The sequence below is a fragment of the Gorilla gorilla genome, chromosome 7 (genome assembly GCF_029281585.2).
Source record: "Gorilla gorilla gorilla isolate KB3781 chromosome 7, NHGRI_mGorGor1-v2.1_pri, whole genome shotgun sequence".
NCBI lineage: Eukaryota > Metazoa > Chordata > Mammalia > Primates > Hominidae > Gorilla > Gorilla gorilla.
The window spans coordinates 32,029,139-32,057,131 of NC_073231.2; the positions used below are offsets into that span (position 1 = coordinate 32,029,139).

At 37.1% G+C, this 27,993-nt stretch overlaps 1 protein-coding gene across 2 annotated transcripts; it reads right to left on the reverse strand.

Annotated features, from left to right (window-relative positions):
• PBK (PDZ binding kinase) lies at positions 1–27,993 on the reverse strand. 2 transcript variants are annotated; one of them, XM_004046830.5, is made up of 8 exons: positions 27,563–27,993; positions 23,024–23,101; positions 18,027–18,120; positions 13,288–13,430; positions 12,544–12,713; positions 10,790–10,919; positions 1,057–1,233; positions 1–604 (listed from the first exon to the last, which is right to left on the reverse strand). In XM_004046830.5, exons 2-8 carry the CDS (start codon positions 23,079–23,081, stop codon positions 408–410), a joined length of 969 nt encoding a protein of 322 aa, XP_004046878.3. In that variant the 5' UTR covers positions 23,082–23,101; positions 27,563–27,993; the 3' UTR covers positions 1–407. The 2 variants fall into 2 exon arrangements, with proteins under 2 accessions (XP_004046878.3, XP_018888443.2); XM_019032898.4 differs by having other exon boundaries at positions 27,621–27,926.

Below are 27,993 nucleotides of genomic sequence, written 5' to 3' on the forward strand. Positions count from 1 at the left end.
TTCAGTGTTTTAAACAAATGTAGACTTTATTTTGTACTGTACAAAGTGCTAATGTCAGTAGATCCATTAAAATAGAGAATATTTAAGAAAGATCATTAATAAAAGTAATGGTCATTCAATTTAATGTTACAGTTTACAGCGTTTTACTGCTAGTGTTTTAAGTCAGCATGAGCAGTATCAAAGTACTTATGTTGCTAGTTTCTAAAACTTTACAGAAAACCCAGTACAATTCCAAGTGCTTATAGCCAATATAAGCATATTTCATATTAGAAATAGTTATCCATATGTTAACAAGAAACTATGGTCCTCAAATATGCCAATTTTAGAGTCTAATAACTACTGATAGTAACTATATATTTTGGAATAAAGAGTTATTTACACAAGCCACACTTCAGCTGAGATGATCACTAGACATCTGTTTCCAGAGCTTCAACAATGTGTGCAGCAGAAGGACGATCTTTAGGGTCTTCATTAGTGCATACAGAGAAGAGTTCAATTACTTTCTGGTATGATTCATCCAGTTCTTCCATATTAATAGGTGGCCTAGTTCCCAAGGCTGCATAGTATGCTTCATCATCAAAATCACTTTCATCAAAAGTTTTATCTTGAAGGAGTTAGAGATTGAAACAATAAACAAAATCACTTTATGTCATGGAAAAGTTTAATAGCTCACCCTTCTCCTGAAACAAGAATTTATGGTCCAGTATGCTTTCCATTCTGCCACAGACAGAATGGAAATGTCTTCAATTGTCCTGCCATCAAGTAGATTTGCTTTAGTCTTGGATTTATAGGTTATCGACCCCTACTTTTACCCTTCTTGTGATAGTTTTCCAATCATTTTCTCAGGAAAGGGGAGTTTTTAAGATAATTTTTTGAGGCTATCCAGAGAAGCAATTTTTCTCCCTATTCTCAATCTATGTCTCATTTGTGTGAGATTAAACCTTGGTGGTACCAAATCAGTCATCAGTACTAACACATATCTTAGAAAGATAAAATTATATAATCTTTAGTGTGAAATGAAGAGATTGGGATTTATGTTAGAAATTGTATTCATACCTTCATCATCATCATCATTTGAAAGATTAATGTGTGGAATCGATAAAGTCATCATTTCCCACAAAGTAAGGCCAAAGGCAAATATGTCTGCCTTGTCAGTAATAACACCATTCTCCTCCACAGCTTCTTTGGGTTTCCATGGCTCTGTGCCAATGTAACAAGCCTCAGGGTCAGTCACTGAAACAAGCAAGATGGTTATGAAGGCAGGAGCTACAAATCACAAAAAGGCAAGCAACTCAAAGGGAAACGGGCGAACAATTTGAACAAGTAGTTCACAGGTTAATCAGTGTAGCCAGAAAATGTAAAAATACACTCAACCTCAATAAGGATTACTTTCTACCTTTCAGGTTGGTAAATATTCAAGAAGCTGGTCAGTTGGCAGGTATGTAGAGAAACAGCAATTCTCTTACAAATTAGTAGGAATATAGAATGTGGATGTTGAGATTACAGACTCTGGAGCCAGACTGCCTTGCTTGGGTTGGTTCAAAGACATGTGCAAGCTGCATGACCTTGAGCAGATCACTTCTAGACCTGAATTTCTTCATTTTGTGAACAATATTAGGCTGAGAGAAGTACCATTTCTATGCTTCCATGATTGCTATGTCAAGGAAAAGGGAAAGGGACAAATCACACATAGGCTCTTTTTTAAAGCCCAAGAAAGAAATAGGTCCACTCACATTTCCATTTAAACTTGAGTCAACTTGTCAATTTCAATGAAAAAGCCAGCTAAAATTCTCATTAGGATTGGACTAAATCTCTGGATCAATTTGGTAAGCATTAACATCTTAATAGTATTGAGTCTTCCAAACCACAGTCATATTTCTCCACTTAGTTATATCTTACTGAATTTTCTCAGTGATGATTTATAGTATTCATTACAGAGGATTTAGACTTTTTTGGTTAGATTTATTCCGAAATATTTTGGGTTTTGGTACTTGTAAATAGATTTTAAGCAATTCCATTTTCAGTTATATACTGCTAATACACAGAAATGTAATCACTAACTTCACTATAGCTGTTTTATAGATTCCTTGGGATTTTCTACCTAAACAACATATCAACTGCAAACGGGGACAGTTTCGTCTCCTTTCCAGTTTTGCCTTCTCCATTTTCTTGCCTTATTTTAGTGGCTAGGGCTATAGGACTGCTAAATAAAACTGGCAAGAGCAGGCATCCTGGCCTTGTTCCCTACTTCAGTATGATACCTGCAGGTTTTTCTTGTAGACAGCCTTTCTCAATCTAAGATCCCTTCTATTTCTAGTTAGCTGAGAGGTTAACTAGATTTTAAACTAACTTTTAAATCAAGAATGGATGTTGGATTTTGTCAAACACTTTTTCTGTATCTATTGAGATATGTAGTTTTCAAATTTGATTAAAGACTTAAATGTTGGACCTAAAACCATAAAAACCCTAAAGGAAAACCTAGGCAATACCATTCAGGACATAAGCATGGGCAAGGACTTCATGATTAAAACACCAAAAGCAATGGCAGCAAAAGCCAAAACAGACAAATGGGATCTAATTAAAGAGCTTCTGCACAGCAAAAGAAAGTACCATCAAAGTGAACAGGCAACCTACAGAATGGGAGAACATTTTTGCAATTGACCTATCTGACAAAGGGCTAATATCCAGAATCTACAAAGAACTCAAACAAATTTACAAGAAAAAAAAAACCCATCAAAAAGCGGGCAAAGGATATGAACAGACAACTTCTCAAAAGAAGACATTTATGCAGCCAACAGACATGAAAAAATGCTCATCATCACTGGTCATCAAAGAAATGCAAATCAAAACCACAATGAGATACCATCTCATGCCAATTAGAATGGCAATCATTAAAAAGTCAGGAAACAACAGATGCTGGAGAGGATGTGGAGAAATAGGAATGCTTTTACACTGTTGGTGGGACTGTAAACTAGTTCAACCATTGTGGAAGACAGACAGTGTGGCAATCCCTCAAGGATCTAGAACTAGAAATACCATTTGACCCAGCAATCCCATTACTGGGTATACACCCAAAGGATTAGAAATCATGCTACTATAAAGACACATGTACACGTTTATGTTTATTTTTGTGGCACTATTCACAATAGCAAAGACTTGGAACCAACCCAAATGTCCATCAATGACTGGATTAAGAAAATGTGGCACATATACACCATGGAATACTATGCAGCCATAAAAAAGGATGAGCTCATATCCTTTGCAGGAACATGGATGCAGCTGGAAACCATCATTCTCAGCAAACTATCACAAGGACAGAAAACCAAACACCACATGTCCTGACTCATAGGTGGGAACTGAACAATGAGAACACTTGGACACAGGGTGGGGAACATCACACCCTGGGGCCTGTCATGGGGTAGGGGGGAGGGATAGCATTAGGAGAAATACCTAATGTAAGTGACTAGTTAATGGGTGCAGCAAACCAACATGGCACATGTATACCTATGTAACAAACCTGCACATTGTGCACATGTACCCTAGAACTTAAAACAATTTTGTTAATATGGTGAATTTTATTGACTCCTCCCCCTAGCTTTGAGGTATAATTAACAAAAATTATATGTTTAAGGTATACAACTTGATGTTTGATATACGTAAACACTGACCTCATAGCCACAGTCAAGCTAATTAACATATCTATCACCTCATATAGTTACCATTTTTTTGTGTGTGAGAATACTCAAGATCTACTCTCAGCAAATCTCAAGTGTACAGTATTGTTAACAAAGGGCACAAAGCTTCCATTATGCAGGATGAGTAAGTTCTGGTGACCTAACGTACAGCATAGTGAGGACATTGATTCTTGAATGTTACAACTTTTCCTTCCTGGAATAAGTCCTAGTTGGTCAAGATGTAGTGTTCTCATGTAGTATTAGACTGAATTGGCTAATATTTTGTTAAGGATTTTGATATCTGTGTTTGTGAAGGATATTGGACTATGATTTTTTTTCTTAATATCAGTTTATTTTTCTGGGTACATAGCAGGTGTACATGTTTATGTGTTAATGTGATATTTTGATGCAGGCATGCAGTGTATAATAATCACATCAGGACCGATAGGATGTCCTACAATGTGTCAGGTTTTCATATTAGAGTTATGCTGACCGCAAAAACAGACTGGGCAGAGGTCCTTATTCCTCTATTTTCTGAAAAAGTTTGTGTAAAATCCGTATCATTTCCTCCTTGGATATTTGGTAGAAATCAACAGTAAAACATCTGGGTCTTGAGTTTTCTTTGTGGGAATGTTTCTTAGTAGACGTAGGGCTATGTGGATTTCCTATTTCTTCCTATATTAATTTTGGTAAATTGTATTTTTCAAAGAAATTGTCCTTTTCATCTAAGTTGTCAAATTCATTGCCATAAAGCCATTTACAATAGCCTAATTATTCTTTAAATGTGTGTAGAATTTAGAATAACCCTTTTCTCATTCCTGTTATTGGTGACTTGTGTTCTCTTTTTTCTTGATCAGTCTAGATAAAGCTTTATACATTTCATTATCTTTTCAAATAACCAGCTTTTGGCTTTGTTAATATTTTATAGTATTTGTTTTTTATTTCATTGATTTCTGCTCATAGCTTTATTCCCTTCCTTTGGATTTGCTCTGCTTTTCTTTTTCTAGATTAAATCAATGAACATAGGTCATTGATTTAGAACTTTCCTTTTTTCCAATATAATTTACAACTGTAGATTTCCCTCTGAGCCCTGCTTTAGCTATTGCTTGCACATTTTGATATGCTGTATTTTCCTTAATTATTCAAAACATTTTCCAATTTCCCTTGTCATTTTATTTGACCCATAGGTTATTTAAATTTGTTTTACTGAATTTCCAAATACTTGGGGTTTCCTTAGATATCTTGTTAGTGATTTCTAACTTAATTCCATTGTGGCCAACAAATATACTCTATGATTCCTCCCATAGTGTTACACAAACCTTTACTTCTGCTATAACTAGGATAAACTCAAACTCTTACAGACAGAATATTCACTAGGCAGTGTTAGAGTGTATTATACTAAAAAATGAAAATTTTCAGTATTTGATTACTATAATCTGCATTTCCTCACAAATAAGGTTAGAGTGAAAACAATATAATTCATTTTGAAACAACAGAAAGAAGACACAGTGGGGCTGTTTACTGAAAGAAATTTCTCCAGAACTGAAGGAAAGTTCTGCCCTGAGAGTCTCAAGAACTTTACAAGGAAAAGAGGACGAAACTAACATTTAAAGAACAAAAGGGAGGGGTAAAAGAAGGAAAAGTGAGAATCCATAAGCCAGGAAATTGAAGATTCCAGTTAACAGGCACTCATTTATTCCGTTAACATTTTGGGAGGTATGCCTGATAAATGAGCAGGCTCTGTTAAGTGAGAACAAAAATACCAGACTAGGAGGGTACCCAGTACCAGCAGGCAGAAGGAAAGATGAGTGGTGTCTCTATGGTAGCCTTTGTACTTAGTTCTGCTTTAGGCATTACAGTTTAGAAGGTAGCCATGGACATTATAAGCTCCTTAAAGGTTTTCCCCTATACTGTACCTTATATATTAGAGGTACTTCATGGAATTCATGACAAGAGAAAAGCCTATAGACATGGCCCACATGAGCAGTGACTCTGTGGCAATAAGGAAGGATACTTACACCGTTCAGTATATACATGTATATGTGTGTGTACACATACATTCTAAGTAGGTCAGATTCCTACAAGGACCCATCAGGCTAAAAAGTAGTTTTCTAGAACTCTGGGTCTAAAATAACGGCTCCAATTTGAGACTTGAACCACAAGTGCATTTCCTGTATGTATGTTTACAGTTCTCCAAGTCTGTAAACATAATAGCATCTGACATAGTGAATTTAACATAGTATTTAAACATAATGGATTGGGCCCCCTGCCACCTATGTTAGTGATTGGGTTTGCTCCCTGTGAAGATGGATTGTTCTGACAAAAGTTTGATGAGATCATAAACTAATGGTTCAGTCATTTCTTTTGGTTGATACAGAAACAGTTTATACTTTATTTCCCTTTACTACATTCAAAGAGTTTAAGTAGACATGCTTTAGTTACTATCCCAAACTGAAAAATGATGAAACTGGAGCTCCTACTTATCCTTCAATTCTCAGCTTATTAAACATCATTTAGCGAGGCCTTTCTCAACATCTAGACTAGGTTAAGGGCCACTGCTGTGTTTATAATTCCTTGTATCATAACTGTCATCTTGTCTCATTATTATTCAAGAGCTGCTTTCCATCCTAGATTAGGAGCTGCAACAGGGTAAGACTGTGTCTGTCTCATGTACTCTATATTCATGGTGCCTGACATGTACATAGTATTAATATTTGCAAATTTATCTTGAGATAAACACTTAAGATTTTGGCTTTTCATCGAATACTATATATATATATGTGTATATATATATGTATATATATGTGTATATATATGTGTATGTGTGTGTATATATATGTGTATATATATGTGCATATATATGTGTGTATATATATGTGTGTATATATGTGTATATATATGTGTGTGTATATATATATATTTATTTATTTTAATTTTTTTTTTTTTTTGAGATGGAATCTCGCTGTCGCCCAGACTGGAGTACAGTGGCTTGATCTCAGCTCACTGCAAGCTCTGCCTCCTGGGTTCACGCCATTCCCCTGCCTCAGCCTCCTGAGTAGCTGGGACTACAGGTGCCCGCCACCACGCCTGGTTAATTTTTTTTATTTTTAGTAGAGACGGGGTTTCACTGTGTTAGTCAGGATGGTCTCGATCTCCTGACCTCATGATTTGCCCGCCTCGGCCTCCCAAAGTGCTGGGATTACAGGTTTCAGCCACTGCGCCCAGCCAGAATACTGTATTTTAGTTGTGAAATGTTAATATATTACCTGTTTAAAAAAAATTTTAAGATTTGGGTATTTTTTTTCAAACTTTTCTTCATATATGTAAATATATATAAGTGCTATTTTATACTGTTTATCTCACTGGATATATTTATGCCTATAAATATAAACCTGTATAATTTATGGATATATGGTATTCTATTGTGTGGTAGTATAAATTAAACCACCTCTTATTGGTGGACATTCTCATACATTGTTGCATAGTCTGTTCTGCTACAATGTGTATTTTTGAAACAGTAAAAAGATTGATATTTTTCCCAGTACATAAATGTTATTTTTGAAGTGATCAGAGGCAAATCTCCCAAATAGAAAGCCTTTGCCTACAGAAATGCCTTCCCTGAGCATATGCCTGGTGTAGTAGCTTTAAGAATTGCTATTGCTAACTACAAAAGCTGTGAGTGAGTCCAGGTAAAGGAGCTGCCAACACATTTCCCACATGCTTAAAAATATATATATATATTTAGTGAGAAAGCCAGATCAAATTTTTCATCTTGATGAAAAGTATCTATTGAAAATACTCTCATATGTAACCTTCAGCACAAACCCAGGGTTTATGGCTACAAAGGAACATTTTATCATCATAGAAAGTTTCACTGAACAGCACTGCTCTAGAAAGTCTTGCTCCGGCTCAGAAATGACACAAGTCATTTCTTCTGGTAGAACCTTTCAGACGACAGTTTGGAAATATGCATTTAAAATAAGAAAAATCTTTAAAAATGTTTATGCCCTTGCAGATTTAATGCGTTAGTATCTTTTATTAGGATTATTAACTGTTTTTGTTACTGCTTTAGTTTTCAAAGTTGCATAGGTTTTAACCCTGTTTTTTTTTCTATAAACCTAGTTATATCTTGAAACTTGCGCAATGAAGTTTTGCAGGAAATAATATATCAGGTTATTATAAAAAAAAATGCCTGTACTGCCTAATTACTCAATTACTTCTTTGGACTGTGTTCTTAAGGATGAAACTATAGGGTCAAAGGGCATAAACATTTTTAAAGGTTTTTCTTATTTTAAATACAGCTTTCCAAACTGTCACCTGAAAGGTTCTACCACAAGAAATGACTTGTGTCATTTCTGAGCTTGAGCATTTAACTATCACTGCAAGACTTTCTAGAGCAGTATTGTTCAATGAAACTTTCTATGATGATTAAATCTCCTAAATCTGCATTGTCCAATGTGGTAACCATTAACCACATGTAGCTTCTGAGCACTTGAATTGTGGCTAGGGTGGCTGAGAAAATAATTTCAATGTTTTAAATATTAATGTAAATAGCCACATGCAGCTCATAACTACTGTATTGGACAGTACCACTCCAATGCTTTTTCACCCTCCCCATAATGGTGGCCATGTTCCATATAGTGGCTGTTCCATCAGTATAAGTCCTAAAGGGAGAATGACACAGAACACGGTGCTAATGGCCATGCAGCTTGAGTAATAAGCCTTGGTTGTTTTAAGTCACTGAAGTTTTTGAGGTCTATGTTACCACAGCAAAACCTATTCTAACCTCAGTAAAACAGCAGTTACAAGTTCTACTTAGTGTATGAGAGGACATGTTAACCTACATTGTTGCTCATACTAGCAATCTTTTTATTTACTAGCAATCTTGTTACTCCTTCAATAATATATTTACAAGTCAGGCACTATTCTAGAGTTGAGGATATTTCAGTGGACAAGATATACAAGGTTCCCTTCTTAGAGCTTACAAGCCTAATGGAGGAATGGAGAAACGTTTAACAGATAATTTAAACAGTGTGATAAGTGTTGACAGCAGATTATCTCATTGTTATTTAGCTTTTAAAACATTACTAAGAACATTACATATATATTTTCCTAATTGCCATTTTTTTCATTTCTCAACAGTCTCTTCATAATAGAGCTTTTATCTTTTTCTCATTGATTACTAATAACTCTTAATGCATTAGAAATATTAAATCTTTATCTTATACGTTTATCTCAGTTTGTAATGTCTTAAGCTCCCTGCCCCTCTCCAACCCACTGTGATATAGAATTCTTTTTTTTTAAATGGAGGTACTCATGGCTTTTTAATGATGGTTTCTAGCTTTGGTGTCCTCTTTAAAGTCCTCTCCACAGCCAACATTAAAGAAATATTTATCTACAATTTTTTCTACTGTTACTTTTTCCCCCAATCTTCAATATATGGGGATTCAAGTGTAAGGATAGAAAACAGCTGTGTTTTTTTCTAAAATGTCCAGATAACATCATTTACTGACTAAACTACCTCTTTTCTCACTAATACAAAAATGTCACCTTTATCACACAACAAATTCCTCTATTTGGGAACTATTTCCTGACTCTTATGTTCTATTTTTCTGCCTATTTTGGCATGAGTATCATCGCTTTAATTACTGTAGCTTTATAAAACTTTTTATCTGCTCAGGAAGATTCCTCCTCCTTTCATCGAGTTTTCCCAGCCATGTTTGAACATGTATCCTCAAGGAGGAACTTCAGATTAATTCTGACATGTTCTAAAATAGATCACATTAAGATTATGTAGAATTTATAGGCTATCAAATTCATTCATTTCTGCTTTCTGTTCTTAGGGCGTCATTTTTTTCAATTTCAGTTGAATATTCAACTTAACTTCATAAAAGTTAAATGAAAATGTTTCCTTTGAGTAGTTTTGACCATATCAAATAGGGTTTGACTTGTTATATTCTTATATTTTCTAAATATTTTATAAATGGAATTTGATTTCTCTTTTTAGCCAAAAATTATTCAGAAGTGTTTTAAATTCCTAAAAAGTTTGGAGTTTTTGTTTCCTATTTTATTACAAATTTCTAGATTTACAGCATTGATGTTAAGGAATATCATCTATTAGACTATTCATACTTTTTATAATTCGAAGTTTTTTTGTGTGACCTAAGAATATGGTCAATTTGAATAAATATTATGGTGCAGAGGGACTTGCCTTACTATTTACTCAGATCTTTAACATCCTTACATTTGTCTGTTTGATCTATTAAGCATTGAGAAAAGTACTTTAAAAACCCTCATTTTTATTATGTTTGACAATTTATCATTTTACTTTCTAAAGTTCCCACTTTGTAAGTTATTTAGCATAAGGTTTCACAACAGTTCTATTTTTATTAATGATTACAGACATTTATTTATAAAGTCTGTCCATTCATTCTGACTCTTGCCTTCAACTCAACTTGTAAACTTTTACTTCAGCTAGAAATTCAGGCATTTATATGTTCTAAACAGCATTTATTAACCATTTGTTTAACTTCTGTTGATATAGACAAATTTAAGTATTATTTACTAAATAATATGTTGCAAGCAGAGGCTTTCTCTTGAGGCTGGCTCTTGTTTCTCACCAAGAACGTATCTTAAATTCCCTGAGAAGCCAGTGATCAGTATATGCAATAGAGAAGAAAGGGCAAAGAGCCAAAGACCAGCCTTCATTAGCACCCCTCTTTTCTGCTTCATTCCAGTTTCTTCTACCAGTTTCCTAAATCTTGTCACTTTACTGATGCTAAATAAACCGCTTTACACAACCTTACTAAATTTTACTTTCTATTCCCAGATGCTTTACTGCTTAAAGATCCCAATCCAGTTAGAAATCTTTCCCAAAGATAACTCCAGTTAAAATATATACTACTACTACTACTACTACTAATACAGTAATTTATACTGTACATGTGGCAAGGGAGAAGACTGCAGGCTGACTGGGAGAGAGAGAAAAAAAGGGGACTTTTTACCATACACTTTTTAAAAATAGTTTTTGATTTTTGATCCATGTGGACTTACGTATTTAAAAATGTAAACACTGTATTAAAAACAAAATTTTAAAACTTAAGAGTACAACTTACCAGTCATATTTTCATCCAGTGGTAGAGAGACTCCTACATCACAGATTTTAATTGTTTCAAAATCGCCTTTAATTACAACATTTGAAGACTTTATGTCTCCATGAAGCAGTTTCTTTTCTTGGTGCAGATACTAAAATAGTAAAAAATTTAACACATATGTGCAGAAACACAAACTAATAAAAAAATGTGATAACCTCCAAATATAACAACTTGAACTCCCTTCCTAAACTCTAGGTTTACATTTGTCCAGCGTTTCAATTTTTTTTTTTTTTTTTGGAGACGGAGTCTCACTCTGTTGCCCAGGCTGGTGTGCAGTGGCACGATCTCGGCTCACTGCAACCTCCGTCTCCTGGGTTCAAGTGATTTTCCTGCCTCAGCCTCCCAAGTAGCTGGGACTACAGGCAGGTACCACCACACCCGGCTAATTTTTGTATTTTTAGTAAAGACGAGGTTTCACCATGTTGACCAGGCTGGTCTGTCTCGAACTCCTGGCTTCAAGTGATCCGCCTGCCTCAGTCTCCCAAAGTGCTGGGATTACAGGTGTGAGCCACTGTGCCCAGCATTTCAAAGTATTTGAAACAAGAGAAGGGAACATCCCATGTTATCTCAGTCTGCCATACTGACCAGAAGTCTAAAAGTTTCTTTAGAAATAGATACTTCTGCTAACCTTTTATACTTATAAAATAAATAATTATAAGTTAACTATTTTTTTCCAAGACGGAGTCTTGCTCTTGTTGCCCAGGCTGGAGTGCAGTGGCGCGATCTTGGCTCACTGCAACATCTGCCTTCCAAGTTCAAGCAATTCTCCTGCCTCAGCCTCCCGAATAGCTGGGATTATGGGCGCCCGCCACCATGCCCGGCTCATTTTTGTATTTTTAGTAGAGATGGGGTTTCACTATGTTGGCCAGGCTGGTCTCAAATTCCTGCCCTCGTGATCTGCCTGCCTTGGCCTCCCAAAGTGCTGGGATTACAGGTGTGAGCCACCACACCCAGCCAAGTTAACTATTTTTATATATAAGTATGTATATATACTGACAGCTTATAAGTTAACTATACTTATAAATTAGTTAACTTGGTAAGTTAACTAATCCTACATACTTTATATCAGAAGATACAACTGCAGATTTCAAAAGATACCACAATTTTGAGGCTAGTCTAGTAATTTTTAGAAATAATTTTGGAATCTTCAGTGAAGCATACATAAATTGTTGAGACCATGTGGGACAGTGAATGACTAGGGCCACATGTACGTATAAGGATGTTTTGGTCAATGATGGACAACATATACAACGGTGGTCCCATAAGATTATAATATCATATTTTGATTTTACCTTTTCTATGTTTTGATATGTTTAGTCACACAGTACTTACCACTGTGTTACAACTGCTTATAGTATTCAGTACAGTAACATTCTATACAGGTTTGTGGCCTAGGAGAACTGGGCTATATATACCACATAGCCCAGGTGTGTAGTTGGCTCTACCATCTAGATGTGTGTAAGTACACTCTATGATGTCCGCACACACAGTGATGAAACTGCCAAATGACACATTTCTCAGAACATATTAAGCTACACATGAATGTAATTTGGAAGCAGAAATGTAAGCCTCTATTTTGTTTTCCACTAACCCCTTTTTGGAACTGACAAGTAACAATATCCATCCACATTCAAAGGTGTCCTGCAAAGTGATTATTTGTTCATTTAAAATATGAACAAAAACAGAAATCATTTAAAATATAATGGCATAGTTACCTTTAACCCTCTTGCCATATTCAAAGCAACTTTTAAGATTATGGCTGCTGGAAAAGGATCTTGGCTGGCTTTATATCGTTCTTCTATTAAGTCATTTAGAGACTTTTCACCTCCATATTCCATAGCAAGACACAGACTGCCATCACTGGCTTCAGTAAAAGCACGATAACCTTAAAGAAAACATGACATTTCTTCACTAATATAGAGAAGAACAATAATATTTAAGTCCTTTATAGTAATGTAATTGAAAATATGGATCTGGACTAATGCTGACAAATATACAATTAAACAGCTACTATTTACAAGACTAATTCAGTAGATCTCATTTAAAATGCTTTCAGTGTTTGCCAGTAGTACCACAAATTAAAATACTTTTATTTTCCTTTGCTTCCCTAAATATAATAGTTTCGCCAGCCCTACTTGTATTAAAAATGAAAAATGAAATCCAGGAAATTACCTAAATGGATTTAAATTATCTAAATGAAGATCATTTTATATTCCTAAAATCTTCATAGAACTAGCAACATAATTATTATATCTGTTCTCATGAAGTTTATATACTTAGGCATCAAAAAATACTATATGCAAATTTTTATTTTAGACCAATCACATTAATTTGATACCCGTTAAATATCCAGCCCCATCCTCTTCATTTCTATTAGTGAAACCAGTTAAGAGAGCATATAAGCTGTTTCTGAATAAACAAAATAATATACCAGATACTGCTACCAACTTTAAACTTACCAACAATGTTTGGATGATGAAGGCTTTTCAAAATCTTAGCTTCATCCATTAGTCTCTTTTGATACACACTTCGATAATGATCATTACATATAGGATTAATCTTTTTTACAGCCCAAGGAGAATGAGACAAACCTCTTGGAGATCTAAGAAAAAAATTCATTTAAAAAGGATAGAAAACAATAAAACCACAATACTTTTTAAAATGACTTCAAATTTTTGGGAAAAAGCTTGAAAGAAATTTGCTTTTAAAAACAGAATTTAAAATAGTTTGGACTATGAACACCTCTGCTACATTTCCATTTCAATTGGGAGGTAAGATCTAACGTACTGAAACAAGTCTTACTATCCATACTGTGGAAGGGAGAGGATAAAAAGAATTTGAAGGGTAAAGATGGAATGTTACAAACTTTAAACCTGAAAATTGTTACTTTCCAATTTTTCCATTTGAGCATGTCGGACTACAACTTATTAAATATTTAATTATGTGTATCAGAGATGAGTTATAGGATCCTGAAGAAAAAAACATTAGGAAATTTAAAGAAGAGGTAATCAAGAACATTTTGCCCATGTATCATCATCCAAAGAACAGCATGCTGTTCTTATTGCTCCCCTACACTGACCAATTCACCTTATACCTTTTACCACATGCTCAAAGATATGTGCTTAAAGAGATAATGATGAACATACAAATGAGAAAATTTTAAACTTTCTATTTTCTAGGAAGATTCAGCCATTTTAGAAATATTTAAGGTATAAATGTTTTAAGGCCTAAATAGGTAAAATAAAGTCAGGGAAAGGTTTACCTGAGGTGGTAGATATTTATGAGTAGAGCAAATCACAAAATACTTAAGTATATGCAGCATAACAGCACAAAACCTAGTGAAAGAGCCTCAGAAGTTTAAGACAGAAAGTTTAATGGTAAGAACACAAAACAAGAGATTGAACCCAAGATCTGTTTAGCTTTGGACTCCCTCACAGGCATTGCTCTATGACTGCAGAACCTTTTTTGTTTAATCAAAAAGCCTATACTAAAAGGATCACAAGATTTCTTAATTCATGTACATCTATCATCCGTAAGTTGATCTAAACTATTCTTAAACCTCCAGTTTTAGGTAACAGCAGCATTTAAGGATAATGATGAGCATCTGCATAACATTTTATTATGAAAAATATATTTTTCAAATTTCAAGGGTTGAAAGCTTAGCTCTTGAAAGTTTAGAATTTAGTAAACAAGTCAATCTTCACCTTTTCCATAACATATTCTAATCTATCGAATAAGAATAGATTTATGAAATCTGAATACTCAACCATGCAAAAAGCTGGTTCATTAAAAAGACTAATAGAAAAAAGGCAAATTTCTGATGAGATTACACAAGAAAAAATAAAGACAATATCACAAATAAAAATGGAAACAAAACTACAGATACAAGAGAAAAAATATGTAAGTAAATAAAATATGCAATCATTTAAGACAAAATGAACAAAGACTTAGAAAAATCTAAGAAAACTGATGAATGAAGAAATTTAATCACCAGTTTAAAATGTTCCTACTAGAAATACAAAGTGTAGATGATTTTACAGGTGAGTTTACTAAGCTTTCAAAGAATTTACCATTCAATCTTATACAAACTGTTTCCCCAGGGAACAGAAAAGGGACTATGAGTCTCATATAACTTTAATTTTAAAAAATCAAAAGGGACAGTAGAAAAAGGAAAACCACAAGCCAACTTCACTTATATCAGATGCAAAAATTGAAATAAACTTTAATATTAGCAAACTGAATCCATCAGTTTATTTAAAAATACTACATCAAAACTATGTTGGATTTAGCCAAGAAATGAAAACTTGATTTAACAAAAAAGATAGAGACTTCTGGGTTAAAATTGTAGCTTCAACATACACATTGTTTTTATCCTTTCCAAGCCCACTAACATAATAGCAAATGGATATTTTAAGACATACAAGCCAGCAAGAATGGAAATAACAGCAGAGGAGACAACAGCAACAAAATTTCAGAAGCTGGAAAGCAGAAGAAAGTAACTGACTTAGCCCCAATGAACTGCTTGCAAGTTATTTAAAAAGCACGTAGGCCTGGAAGGGGTAGCACACAACTATAATCACAACACTTTGGGAGGCCAAGTCAGGAGGATGACTTGAGACCAGGAGTTTGCGACCAGCCTGGGCAATATAGTGAGACCCCTTCTCTACAAAAAACTTTTAAAAGTCACATGTGGTGGCCCACGCCTGTAGTCCCAGCTACTTGGGAGGCTGAGGCAGGAGGATTGCTCAAACCAAGGAGTTTGAGGCTGCAGTGAGCTATGATGGCACCATTGCACTCCAGCCTGGGCAACAAAATGAGACCCTGTCTCTAAATAATAATGGTAAAAAACAGGTGGACTCGTAGATACCCTCCTTAATTCTGTACCAACTGGCAGCTGCCCACCCCCCTCCCCCAGCTTCTAAAGATGGTAGACTAGCTTTGGAAGGTATAAAACAAGTCTTTAGCCTGAGGTTTACTGTCAGTTGAGAACCTGTAATACAGAAGCAGGTTAATAATTAATCACCATATGCATACTAAATGCTCAATGAGTTTTTACATGTGCATATACCTGTGTTATCAACACCTAGATACCGAACATTTCTAGCACTCCAAAAGACTAAAGATGCTATTTTTAAAAAGATAATTAATTAAAAACAAGATAAAAACTCAATGGAATTGTTGAAAGATAAAGCTGGGGAAATCTCAGAAAAAAGATAGCGAATAAGAAAACCAAGCAAAAAAGAGGTAGATGAGAAATCAGTAAGTTCAACATTCAAATAATTGGATTCCAGATGGAGAACAGAGAAAAAGAGGTGAAAATCATCAACAAAGTAATTTTTAAAATAATGTCTCAAAAATTTAAGAACAGGAACTATTCAGATTCCAAGAGCCCCACATCCACTCATGTCATTGTGAAATTTCAGAATGCTACCGACATACAGAAGATCATACCAGGATCCAGGACAGTGGGAGGGACAGATAACATAAAACGGATTACATATGAAGAATTAGCAGTCAAAAAGGCTTCATAATTCTCAACAGCAACAGTGTAAGCTAGAAAAAAAAACAATGTCAGTGACTGATATTCTCAAAATTCTGGAGGGAAATTGTTTCCAAATGAGAATTGTAACCCAGAAAACCAAAAAGGGCCATTCAAGTATGAGTAAAATGAAAACATTTTTGGAAATGCAAATTCTCAAAATATCTTCTGTGCACTGATTCATGGGGAGCTACCAGATGTCCTAAATGAAAACGGGATGTAAATCAAGAAATAATAAGACACAAGATACATAAAAACACAGGATATAATTCAACAGAGAAGCACAGGAAATTTGCAGGTTATGGATAAAAGAAATCCCAGGTTGACAGGGCTGAATCATGAGGAGTGGTAGGGTCAGGCAGGCACTGCTGTTCTTCAAGATCAGCTATTTGAAGCTTTTTGACTAAACCACATACAGTGTAACTTTGTTAAAAACACTACATTTAAAAACTTTTTTAAAAAAGGGGGAAAAAAATGAAACTAGCCATAAACCTGTGAGAATTTTTTTCTTTCAAAATAGGAGTTAACACTAGAAAACAAATTAATACCATACAAACATACAAAAAAAATGTTTCAACTGCAAAAATGCTTCAGGAATACCCATTGTATATAATTACTAAATTATTCTTAATTAGCCTCTTATTAAAGAAAGCATTTCTATCTGGAAACAATGTAAACCTAGACGAAGCTAAGATACAGAGGGTTGGACTAGTCAGACTGATTCCAAGAATGCATTAAGGAATATATATTGATGTAGTTGTTTGCCACTTAATAAACATGAAACTAGGTACAGAGTAATGATTAAAAGAAGTAATTTTGGGCTGGACATGGTGGCTTACGCCTGTAATCCCAGCATTTTGGGAGGCGAAGGCGGGCAGATCGCTTGAGGCCAGGAGTTCGAGACCAGCCTGGCCAACATGGCAAAACCCTGTCTCTACTAAAAATACAAAAATTAGCTGGGTGTGATGGTACATGCCTGTAATCCCAGCTATTCAGGAGGTTGAGGCAGGAGAAGCGCTTGAACCTGGGAGGTCGTGCCACTGCACTCCAGCCTGGTCAACAGAGTGAGACTCTGTTTCAAAAAAATATATGAATAATAAAAAAGTAATTTAAAAAAACACTTTGTTGACAGCTATATTGGCACCATACTTGTTCGATTATTTCATTTTTCTTAACACAATATTCCTACTTTAAAATCATGTATTTACCCTTCTTAATAACAATGCCATAAGAAATGAAAATCTTTTACTTCTTTTAGAAGAGCATATCTTAGGAGGGCAACACTGCAGAAAAGACAGCAGTCACTGACATCACCCAATACTGGCTTCCTCTTTGAGGCTTTCTCATGAAGAATCTGGTTTAATTACCACAAAGGAACCCTTTCCCCTGCCACTTCCCCTTCTTATGGAAGCCAAGGAAAAATTAAAAAGTAAATGACTTCCCCTTTAATAACCCATCAGGAGGAAGCTAGGAGAAAAGGAGAGGCAGAGCTACAGGCAAAGTTACAAAAGGGTCTAGGGACTGGAATACAGCCATCAGCCAGGATCAGGAGCAGACAACCGAATCTAAATACTGGAATTTTCATACTACTTCTTTGTCTCCAAGTACAGTAGAATTATAGTTGCATGAAAAAAGGTTAATCTGAAATCTTATACTTACCTTTTCATTAGGTACACATTTACCCCAGTACCAAAGCCAAGCTTCTGCATAAACGGAGAGGCCGGGATATTTATAGTTGGAGTTGAACATAATACTAAATGTCAGAGAAATAAATAAAATTAATAAAAAATAAAAATAAAAAAAAGCATCTTAACATTCTCAATATACTACTGCCAAGAGTATTAATTGGCACAGTCTTTTTGGAGAGCAATTTGACAACATATATCCTAATTTTAAATGGGTACCTTTTGACCAAGCCTACTTTTGGAGTTTTATCCTACAGTAACTCTGAAGCAGAGATTGGGAAATGGCCTGTTTTTGTATGGCCTACAAGCTAAGAACTGTTTTCACATTTTTAAAACATTGTTAAAAGATAAAGGGGTTGGATGTGGTGGCTCATGCCTATAATCTCAACGCTTTTGGAGTCCGGGGCAGGAGGGTCACTTGAGCCCAGTAGTTTGAGACCAGCTTGGGCAACATAAAGAGACTCCATCTCTACACAAGAAAAAAAATTTTTTAATTAGCCAGGAATGATGGCACACACCTGTGGTCTCAGCTACTTGGGAGAAACGCTTGAGCCCAGGAGGTTAAGGGTGCAGGTGCAGTGAGCTGTGTTCAGCCTGGGTGACAGAGCAAGACACGGTCTCAAAAAAAAAAAAAAAAAAAAAAAGATGAAAAGATGGAGTTCTGCTTCTGCTCATGAAAAATAATTAACTACTCCTGGACAATTAACTGCTCCTAGAGTTACCATCTCGCCATGAACTAGAAAACTAGACAAAATATAATTGTTTTCAGACACTTGACAACAGGCAGAGCAGTGTTGTGATGCCTGAGAGAAGAGAAACAAATGAAGTGGGCCCTATCACTGCCCTAACTTACTGCTTGAAGGCAGTTTCCAGACTGCAGGACAGAGGTCACATAATCCAGAAGTCCTGTCACATTGAAGAGACAGAGATCAGAGGTCAAGAAGGACTAGGCAGCTAGAATTTGTGGAGCAGAGAACTAAAGAGAGCTCCAAAGAGAGCACTCCAAAGATCTGAACAGTCTCTCTTTGAGTGTTTAGCCAAGTACTTATCCGCACATAACAATGTGTAGATGCCCCAAAGCTGGGAAAGCACCAGAGGAAAGCAATTGGCTCAACAATTACCAGAGATCATACAAGTCTACGAACACTTCATATCACCATAAGCTAGAGGATGGTAACCCTGTAACACATAGTAAAGTCCTCTAAAGGGTCACAACTAGATAGTACAGCTAAAGTTTAGCCCCAGATAAACATTCATAACAAAGCTTAAAAGCCAGTCTCAAAAGGAACAGGCTAATGTGCAGGTAACTTAACCTCAGACCATAACTAAATCAAACACTCTTTAAAGGAATAACAAAATCCAGTACTAGACAATGCAAAATATCTACCGCCCAATCAAAAAGTACCAGGCATGAAAGCAGCAAGAAAATATGACCAATATAGGAGAAAAATAAATCAATAGAGGCCTGGCGCGGTGGCTCACGCCTGTAATCCCAACACTTTGGGAGGCCAAGGCAGGCAGATCACTAGGTCAGGAGTTTGAGACCAGCCTGGCCAACATGGTGAAACCCCGTCTCTACTAAAGAGGCAAAAAATTAGCCGGGTGTGGTGGCACGTGCCTGTAATCCCAGCTACTCGGGAGGCTGAGGCAGGAGAATGGCGTGAACCCAGGAGGCGGAGGTTACAGTGAGCTGAGATAGCGCCATTGCACTCCAGCCTGGGCGACAGGGCAAGACTCCATCTCAAAAAATTAAAAAATAAATCAATCAATAGAAACATACCATAAGATGACAGGAGGCCAAGAGTGGTGGCTCACGCCTGTAATCCCAGCACTTTGGGAGGCTGAGGCAGGTGGATCACTTGAGGCCAGGAGTTCAAGACCAGCCTGGCCAACATGGCAAAACCCTGTCTCTACTAAAAATACAAAAATTAGCTGGGCGTGGTAGCACGTGCCTGTAATCCCGGCTACTCGGGAGGCTGAGGCAGGAGAATTGCTTGAACCCAGGAGGTGGAGGTTGCAGTGAGCTGAGATCGCACCATTGCACTCCGGCCTGGGTGACAGAACAAGATTCTGTCTCAAGAAAAAAAAAAAAAAAAAATGACAGGGATGGCAAAATTAGCAGATAAGAACCTTAAGACAAATCTTAAAAATGTGCTCAATGATACAAACGAAAAACTGAGCATAACAGGGGAAAAAAAAGACAAAATAGAAGCTTAGGAATGAAAAATACAATGGATAAGAATAACATCATCTTAGAGCAGAAGAATAACTACATCTTAAGACAGAGCAACAAAAACTATCAAAAATGGAGCAAAGAGAGAAAAAGATTAGAAAAAAATCATCAATGAGCTATGGGACAATAGCAAAACAGCCGATTTACATCCAACAATAGACAATTACATTGAGTAGAAATGGTCTAAACAGAGCTGTCCAATACATCATGCTGCCATGCGGAAATGTCTATATCTGTGCTGTCTGAGCACTGAGCACTTAAAATGTGACTAATACAACTGAGGAACTCAATTTGTAATTTTATTTAATTCTAATTAATATGTATCCAAATTTAAATAACCACATTTAATAATCCAAATTTAAATAACCAAATTTAAATAGCCACATGTAGCTAATGGCAAAACAGTCCAGTTAAAGGAAATTAAAGTTGTCAGAACGGATAAAAACAAGACGAGACATGCCATTTATAATAAACTCAATTTAAATATAAAGACGCAAATAGGGCAAGAGTAAAGGGTTGAAAAACATCATTAAAACACAAATCAAAATAAATCTGGAGTGGCTCCATTACTATCACATAAAGTGGACTCCAGAACAAAGAGTACCACTGAGGATTAAGAAGGGTATTTCGTAACAGTTAAGGTATAAATTCATCAAAAGAAATAACCATCCTAGGCCAGGCATGGTAATCCCAACACTTTGGGATCTGACTTGTGGTTTATGTATCTTGGTGAATGTTGCATGCACTTGAAAGGGAGGCCAGGGCGAGTGGATCACTTGAGGCCAGGAGTTTGAGACCAGCCTGCCCAACATGGCGAAAACCTGTCTCTACTGAAAATACAAAAATTAGCCAGCCATGGTGGTGCATGCCTGTAATCCCAGCTACTCCAGAGGCCAAGGCACCAGAATAGCTTGAGCCCAGGAGGTAGAGGTTGCAGTGAGCCGAGATCACACTGTTGTACTCCATTACGGGTGACAACAGGAAACTCAAAAAAACAAGAAAAAGAAATAACCATCCTAAATGTGTACGTACCTAATAACAAAGCTTCAAAATACATGAAGCAACAACTGATAGAAATTGGGGGTGGGGGGAAGCAGAAAAATCCACATTATAGTTGGAAACTTCAACTCTCTTCTCTCATAATTAATATAAAAAGTATACAGAATATCAGTAGGGATATAGAAGACCTGAAGAAAATAACACAAACAGGTCAATCAACTTGACCTATTGACATTTGTAGAACACCATACCCAATAAGAGTAGAAAAAAATGCCCTTTTCAAGTGCATGCAACATTCACCAACATACATAAACCTCAAGTCAGACTGATTAAGGAAAAAAATTAAGAAAATATACAATACTAGTACCAGATATGAAAAAGGACACTAGAAGGTTAATAAGGGTGTATCAAGAATAACTTTACACCAGTACATTTGAAAATTTAGAAGTGATGGACAAATTCCTTGAAAAACACTAACAAAATTCACAAACAAAATAAGAGATCACTTGAATAGCCCTATATCTATTAACTGTGAAATCACAGTTAAACTCTTCCTACTAAGAAAACTCCAGGCCCAGATAGCTTTACTAGTGAATTCCACCAATTTAAGGAGGAATAATACCAATTCTACACAAAGTTAAAGAAAAAGATATTTCTATTAAAAAAAGAGAAACATTTCTCATCTTTATGAATACAGAATAACCTAATATTAAAACTAGACAGATATCCCAACAAGACAACTGCAGTCCAATATCCCTCATGAATATAGACAATATCAGCAAATCAAGCAATATATAAAATATATCATGACCAAACTGGCTTTACACAAGGAAGTTCAGTTTAAGACTTGAAAATTAACGTAATTTACTACATTAAGAGATTTTAAAAGAAAATTTAATAGATTCAGAAAAAGCGCTCTACAAAGTTCAATACCCACTCATGATAATAACTAGAAATAGAAGAAAAATTCCTCAAACTAATAAAGGGCATTTGTGAAAAACCTACATCTAACATAATACATTGGGAACAAGGCAAGTATATCCACTAACATTTCTATTCAAAAACATACTGGAGCCAGTGCAATTTAAAAAAGTAAAAGAAACAAAGCCATACAGACTGGGGAACAAAGTAAAACTGTCTTTCTTCATCCACAAATGACCAACCATATACAATATCCCAAGCAATCTATTAAAAAGCTAATAGAATAAGTGAGTTTAGGATGGTTGCAGGATACAAGGTCAATATGAAAAATCTGTCACTAGAAATGGACAACAGAATATTTTCTCATGTTATTTTCTAGAAATTTAATTTTAGCTATTTTTTATATAATGGGAGTTAAGGGTCAAGGCTTATTTTTTGCACGTGGATATCCAGGTGTTTGTTGAAAAGATTTTCCTTTGTCCATTGAGTTGCCTTGGAAAATATCTCTCCCTCACAAGAGCAATGTATGGATGAGAGGGAGAAAGGTAAAGCAGTTCCTTAACGGGTCAAGCTAAGTTGATTCTTGGGCAGGGAGAGCCTCCAAACCTGTTAGATTGTCAATAAAATTAGTCCAGAGATGATCAAACCGTGACCTATAAAATAAGTCTTATTTGTTAAGATTAACATCATAAAGGGGAGTTACATTAAAGTTTCTAAGTGACCGATAATAAAGGATCAAACTAAATAATACTAGGACATTTCTAAGAGAAACAACAATAGTAATAGTAAAAAAAAAAATCTTACATCTGCTATCTTACCAGATTTCTTTTTTTCTGATAATTTGCTTGGTGTCTTGAAATTACTGATCCCTTCCATTGTGAAAGCCACTCTCAGTCCTACGATGAAAACAAATTGCAAGTTACACAGCAGATATAAAGAATACAACTCTCATTCATGAAGAAAAATGCCAATAGCCAGGCGCAGTGGATCATGCCTGTAATCCCAGCACTTTGGGAGGCTGAGGTGGGTGGATCACCTGAGGTCGGGAGTTCGAGACCAGCCCGAGCAATATGGAGAAACCCCGTCTCTACTAAAAATACAAAATCAGCCAGGCGTGGTGGCACATGCGTGTAATCCCAGCTGCTCGGGAGGCTGAGGCAGGAGAATCGCTTGAACCTGGGAGGCAGAGGTTGCAGTGAGCCAAGATCGTGCCATTGCACTCCAGCCTGGGCAACAAGAGCAAAACTCCATCTCAAAAAAAAAAAAGCCTATAACATTATCGTTCACGTTATCACAAACAAAATTTGAGAACTAAAAAGGACCTCAACATTTAGCCCAATTTTACTTAAAATGAGGAAACTAAAACCAAAAAGTACAATTACTTACCCCCATCATAATATTAGTGATTGGGTATTTTTGTTTTCATTATAAAGTAATATATACACTTAGCTAAAAAAAAAATCACCTAGTACAAAAAAGTAAACAGTATGTCTCCCTCTTATACTTCCCAGGAGCAGTTGTTAACAGGTCTCTTATATTCTTTAAGGAAACTGTTCAAGCAGCATTATTCATAACAGCCAAAAGGCAGAAACAACAGAACTCTGCATCAGATGATGAATGGATAAACAAAATGTGGCATATCTATACAGTGGAATATTATTCAGTCATAAAAAGGAATAAAGTGCTGATATATACAAGAATGAACCTTGAAAACCTTATACTAAATGAAAGAAGCCAGACACATAAAGGCTACATATATGATGATCCTTTTTTTTTTTTTAGATGGAGTCTCACTCTGTCGCCCAGGCTGGAGTGCAGTGGCATGATCTCGGCTCACTGCAGCCTCTGCCTCCCAGGTTCAAGCGATTCTACTGCCTTAGCCTCCTGAGTAGCTGGGACTACCAGCGCCCACCACCACGCCTGGCTAATTTTTATATTTTTGGTAGAGACGGGGTTTCACCATATTGGCCAGGCTGGTCGCGAACACCTGACCTTGTGATAATGCCCGCCTGGGCCTCCCAGGATTACAGGCATAAGCCACCGTGCCCATCCAATGATCCCATTTTTAGGAAATGTCCAGAATAGGCAAATCATGGTGACAAAAATAGCTGAATAATTACTAAGGACTGGGAGACAAAGAATGCAGAATGACTGCCAGTGGGTATGGGATTTCTTTCTGGGGTGAAGAAAAGGTTCTAAAACCAAATAATGGTTTAATATATTCATCTCTGAGTATACTAGAAACTACTGAATTTTACACTTTCAAAAGGTGGATTTTTATGGTACATTAATTATCTCAATAAATGGTTATAAAAATTGTCTGTGAAAATAAAATGAGGCCGGGTATGATGGCTCACGCCTGTAATCTCAGCACTTTGGGAGGCCAAGGCAGGCGGATCAGTTGACATCAGAGTTCAAGACCAGCCTGGCCAACATAGCGAAACCTCGTCTCTACTAAAAATACAAAAAAATTAGCCAGGCGTGGTGGCGTGTACCTGTCATTCCAGCTACTCAGGAGGCTGAGGCAGAAGAATCGCTTGAACCTGGGAGGCGGAGGTTGCAGTGAGCAGAGATTGTGCCACTGCACTCCAGCCTGGGCAAAAGAGCAAGATTCCATCTCAAAAAAAAAAAGAACGGAAGAAAAGAAAATGTACATACCACATATATAAACAAAGCAACTCAATGTGTTTACTTCTTCGTAACATATTTAAGAATTTTTTTATTTTACAAATTATATTTCTTTTTAAAAAATTAGGTTTCCTATTAGATTTATTATAAAGCAAAATTGTTCCTACATGTCTATAAGCTCGTTTGTCTATAAAAAGTTGGGAGGCAGAGAGATTTGCTTAAATTTTTTATAGAGCCCTTAATAATAGCATCTTTAAAAACTGAATTAAGGGGAAGAAAATCATCTCAAAGGCCCAGCTTTAACTATTAATGACAAGTTTGTTCATCTTGTTTAAAATGTAGCTACAATCACTATTGTCTTCAGATTTACCTGTCCTGAGAACACTGAAGAGCCCCTTTACATGTATTTGTCAAGAGTATAATAATTTTATGAAGTGACCCATTTAACTTGAAGGTAGGAACAGCAGAATTTCTGAAACCAGTTTCAGAACTTTGGGAAAGGATAAACTATTTAGCAGAGTGGGTTGCAGGAGGTATTTCTACTTCGGAAATAATTTCCCCATGTCATTCTGACTCCCCTTCTTCCATCTGTGTTATCTTTCCCCATGGGATGCTGTGATGTGGCACCTCAGAAATCTTCTAAGATTTTTTTTTTTTTTTTTTTTTGAGACAGAGTTTTGCTCTTGTTGCCCAGGCTGGGGTGCAATGGTGCAATCTCGGCTCACTGCAACCTCTGCCTCCCAGGTTCAAGCAATTCTCCTGCCTCAGCCTCCCAAGTAGCTGGGATTATAGGCATGTGCCACCATGCCCGGCTAATTTTTTGTATTTAGTAGAGATGGGGTTTCACCATATCGGTCAGGCTGGTCTCAAACGTGACCTTAGGTGATCCACCCGCCTTGGCCTCCCAGAGTGCTGGGATTACAGGCGTGAGCCACCACACCCAGCTTCTTCTAAGATTTCTATCTACCTATGTGAAGCTACTCTTCATTCACTCAATCGATATGCACACACTGAGCACATACCATGTGCTCAAACAGTGCACTGTTCTACACTCTGGAAATAGAGCAGCAAACAAGACCCAAACAAGTATGAAGATAAACATATACTATTTCAGGGGAAATATATATCAGTGAAGGGAGCAGAAGGCCTTGGGAAGGGGCTTAATATTTGAGTTTAAAGTGGTCAAGAAAGGTCTCCTTGAGAAACTCATTTGAAGGAAGTGAGGGAGCAGGCCCAAGCAAGTATCTAGTGAAAGTCTTCCAGAGAGAGGACAAGAAATACAAAGACCTGAGGCAGAAATCTTCACGAAGAGGCGAGCTAGCAAGGGGGAGAATGAGACAAAGTCAGGGAGGCTGAGGGTAGGGACTGGCAAGTCAAGTAGAGCATTGTAGCCACAGGACTGTGACTTCTACTCAACTGTAGTCACAGTCAAGATTTCAGCTTGTACTGAGAAACAGCTGTTGGAGAGTTTTGTGGAGGAGTCAAATAGGTGGGTGGATACAGGTCTAGAATGCAAGCTGAAGATTTAAGTTTGTGGGATGGCAGCACGCAGACGTTATTAAAGCCAAGAGACTAGGTAAGATCATCTAGGGAGTAACTGTAGAGAGAAGAGGGGTGAGCCCTAGGGCATCCAAGCATGAGAAATGAAAAACAAAGCAACCAAGGAGGTGCCAACAAAGTAGGATGCAGAAAACCCTGGCGCGTAGAGTGTCCTGGAAATCTTATGATGAGCCTTGTAAGTCTCACTGCCTTTTCCCGCTCACTCTACGGAGGATTTGATATTCAGAAGCAGCACGTTTTAAAAAAGAAAACCTATCTCTAAAAACAACTAGGTTTAAAAAACAACTAGGTTTAAACAGAAGTCGTAACATTTCATTATGTTCTCTTACGACTGAGTCCCACCTTCTACTCTAAGCTATTTGCACCTCAATGTACCATGTCCTATCCATTTCACAGTTGTCTGAGGGCCACTTTTTTCCAGACTGCACACTCAGGTTTAGGCATTAACTACTGACAGATAGCTTTTGGCCAGTAGCCCAGACTCTGCTTCAGATTATGTTATGTATTGTATATGCATCCTTAACATTAATTGTTAAATAACCATACTAATTCTAAATCACAAGGTTCTCATGAAGATGACAGCAAAAAAAACCAGTGAATATTTAGATGAAGATACATTAGAAATGGCAGTAGGATGACCGTGAGCAGAATTTCATACTCTGTGGAATACGTAAGATATTTTTAACAATCAAGTACTGTTTAAGAGGCAGCATTAAAGTGAGCAGAGCTCAAGCAAGCTAATCTACAGATTTACCGGGTCAAACGTCAGTGACCTTTGGGCCCTAAGCCTGGGACCCTGGGACTCAACAAATACCTGGACACTACTGACAAAGCTACGACGCGGACGGGCAGCAGAAAACGGAAAATTAAAAGAATGAGAGAAAAAGTAAAGGAGAAAAGAGAAACAAAGTAGATGTAGAAACTCCAAGGGGAAGCAAAGAGAAAGTGTGGGCCGCATGACTCTCAGGTCCTCTGCATCTCACACGCTCAGCAGGGTTCGGGGGTGGGGGTCAGACTGTTTACCCCAATCCAGGGGCTCACAAGGGGCTGGCTGCCAAAATCCTTCTTTGGCTGTAACCAGATCCTGCCCTGTCACGAAAGCCCCCGCAGAGGCCTCGGCTCCGGGCTCGGCCCCCGCCGGGGCTCGCAAAAAAAAAAGCTCCTCTTACCAGAGTCTCACCGCCTGGAAGGAAAGGTCGGAGGTGAAAATAAGTCGTGGCCAAGTACCTCTTCAAAACTGGTCCCGAGCGGCCCCCAGCGAGACCCTGCAGCTGCCTCTAGCACCGACACATACGCCCGGCAGCTGCCGTTGCAATTCGAACCCTCCTGGCTTTCAAAAAGTCGCGCGCTGCGCCAGCTTCGGCCCCGAGCTACGGGGCGGCGTGAAGGACACGCCCCGCCGATTCGCCATTCCTCCTCCCTCTCCCAGGACTCCCGGTGCCCGCGGGCGCCAGAGACGAGGGAAGGAAGGAAAGGCGCGGGGAGCACAAACTTTTACAGGAACCACCAGCCCTTCCGAGGAGCACAGCCCGGTGAATAGAACACAGTTGCCTGTGCTGAAGGCTGAAGCTCTCTCCAAACGCTCACATCTGTGTTGAAT

What these genes read in the sequence shown, in the direction of transcription:
- PBK (XM_004046830.5), bottom strand. Translation starts at nt 23,081, where the DNA reads ATGGAAGGGATCAGTAATTTCAAGACACCAAGCAAATTATCAGAAAAA. An exon ending in TCATCATCCAAACATTGTTG is followed by an intron (nt 12,714 to 13,287) that starts GTAAGTTTAAAG and finishes GTTTTCTTTAAG; the next exon opens with GTTATCGTGCTTTTACTGAA. An exon ending in AAATGATGATGATGATGAAG is followed by an intron (nt 605 to 1,056) that starts GTATGAATACAA and finishes AACTCCTTCAAG; the next exon opens with ATAAAACTTTTGATGAAAGT.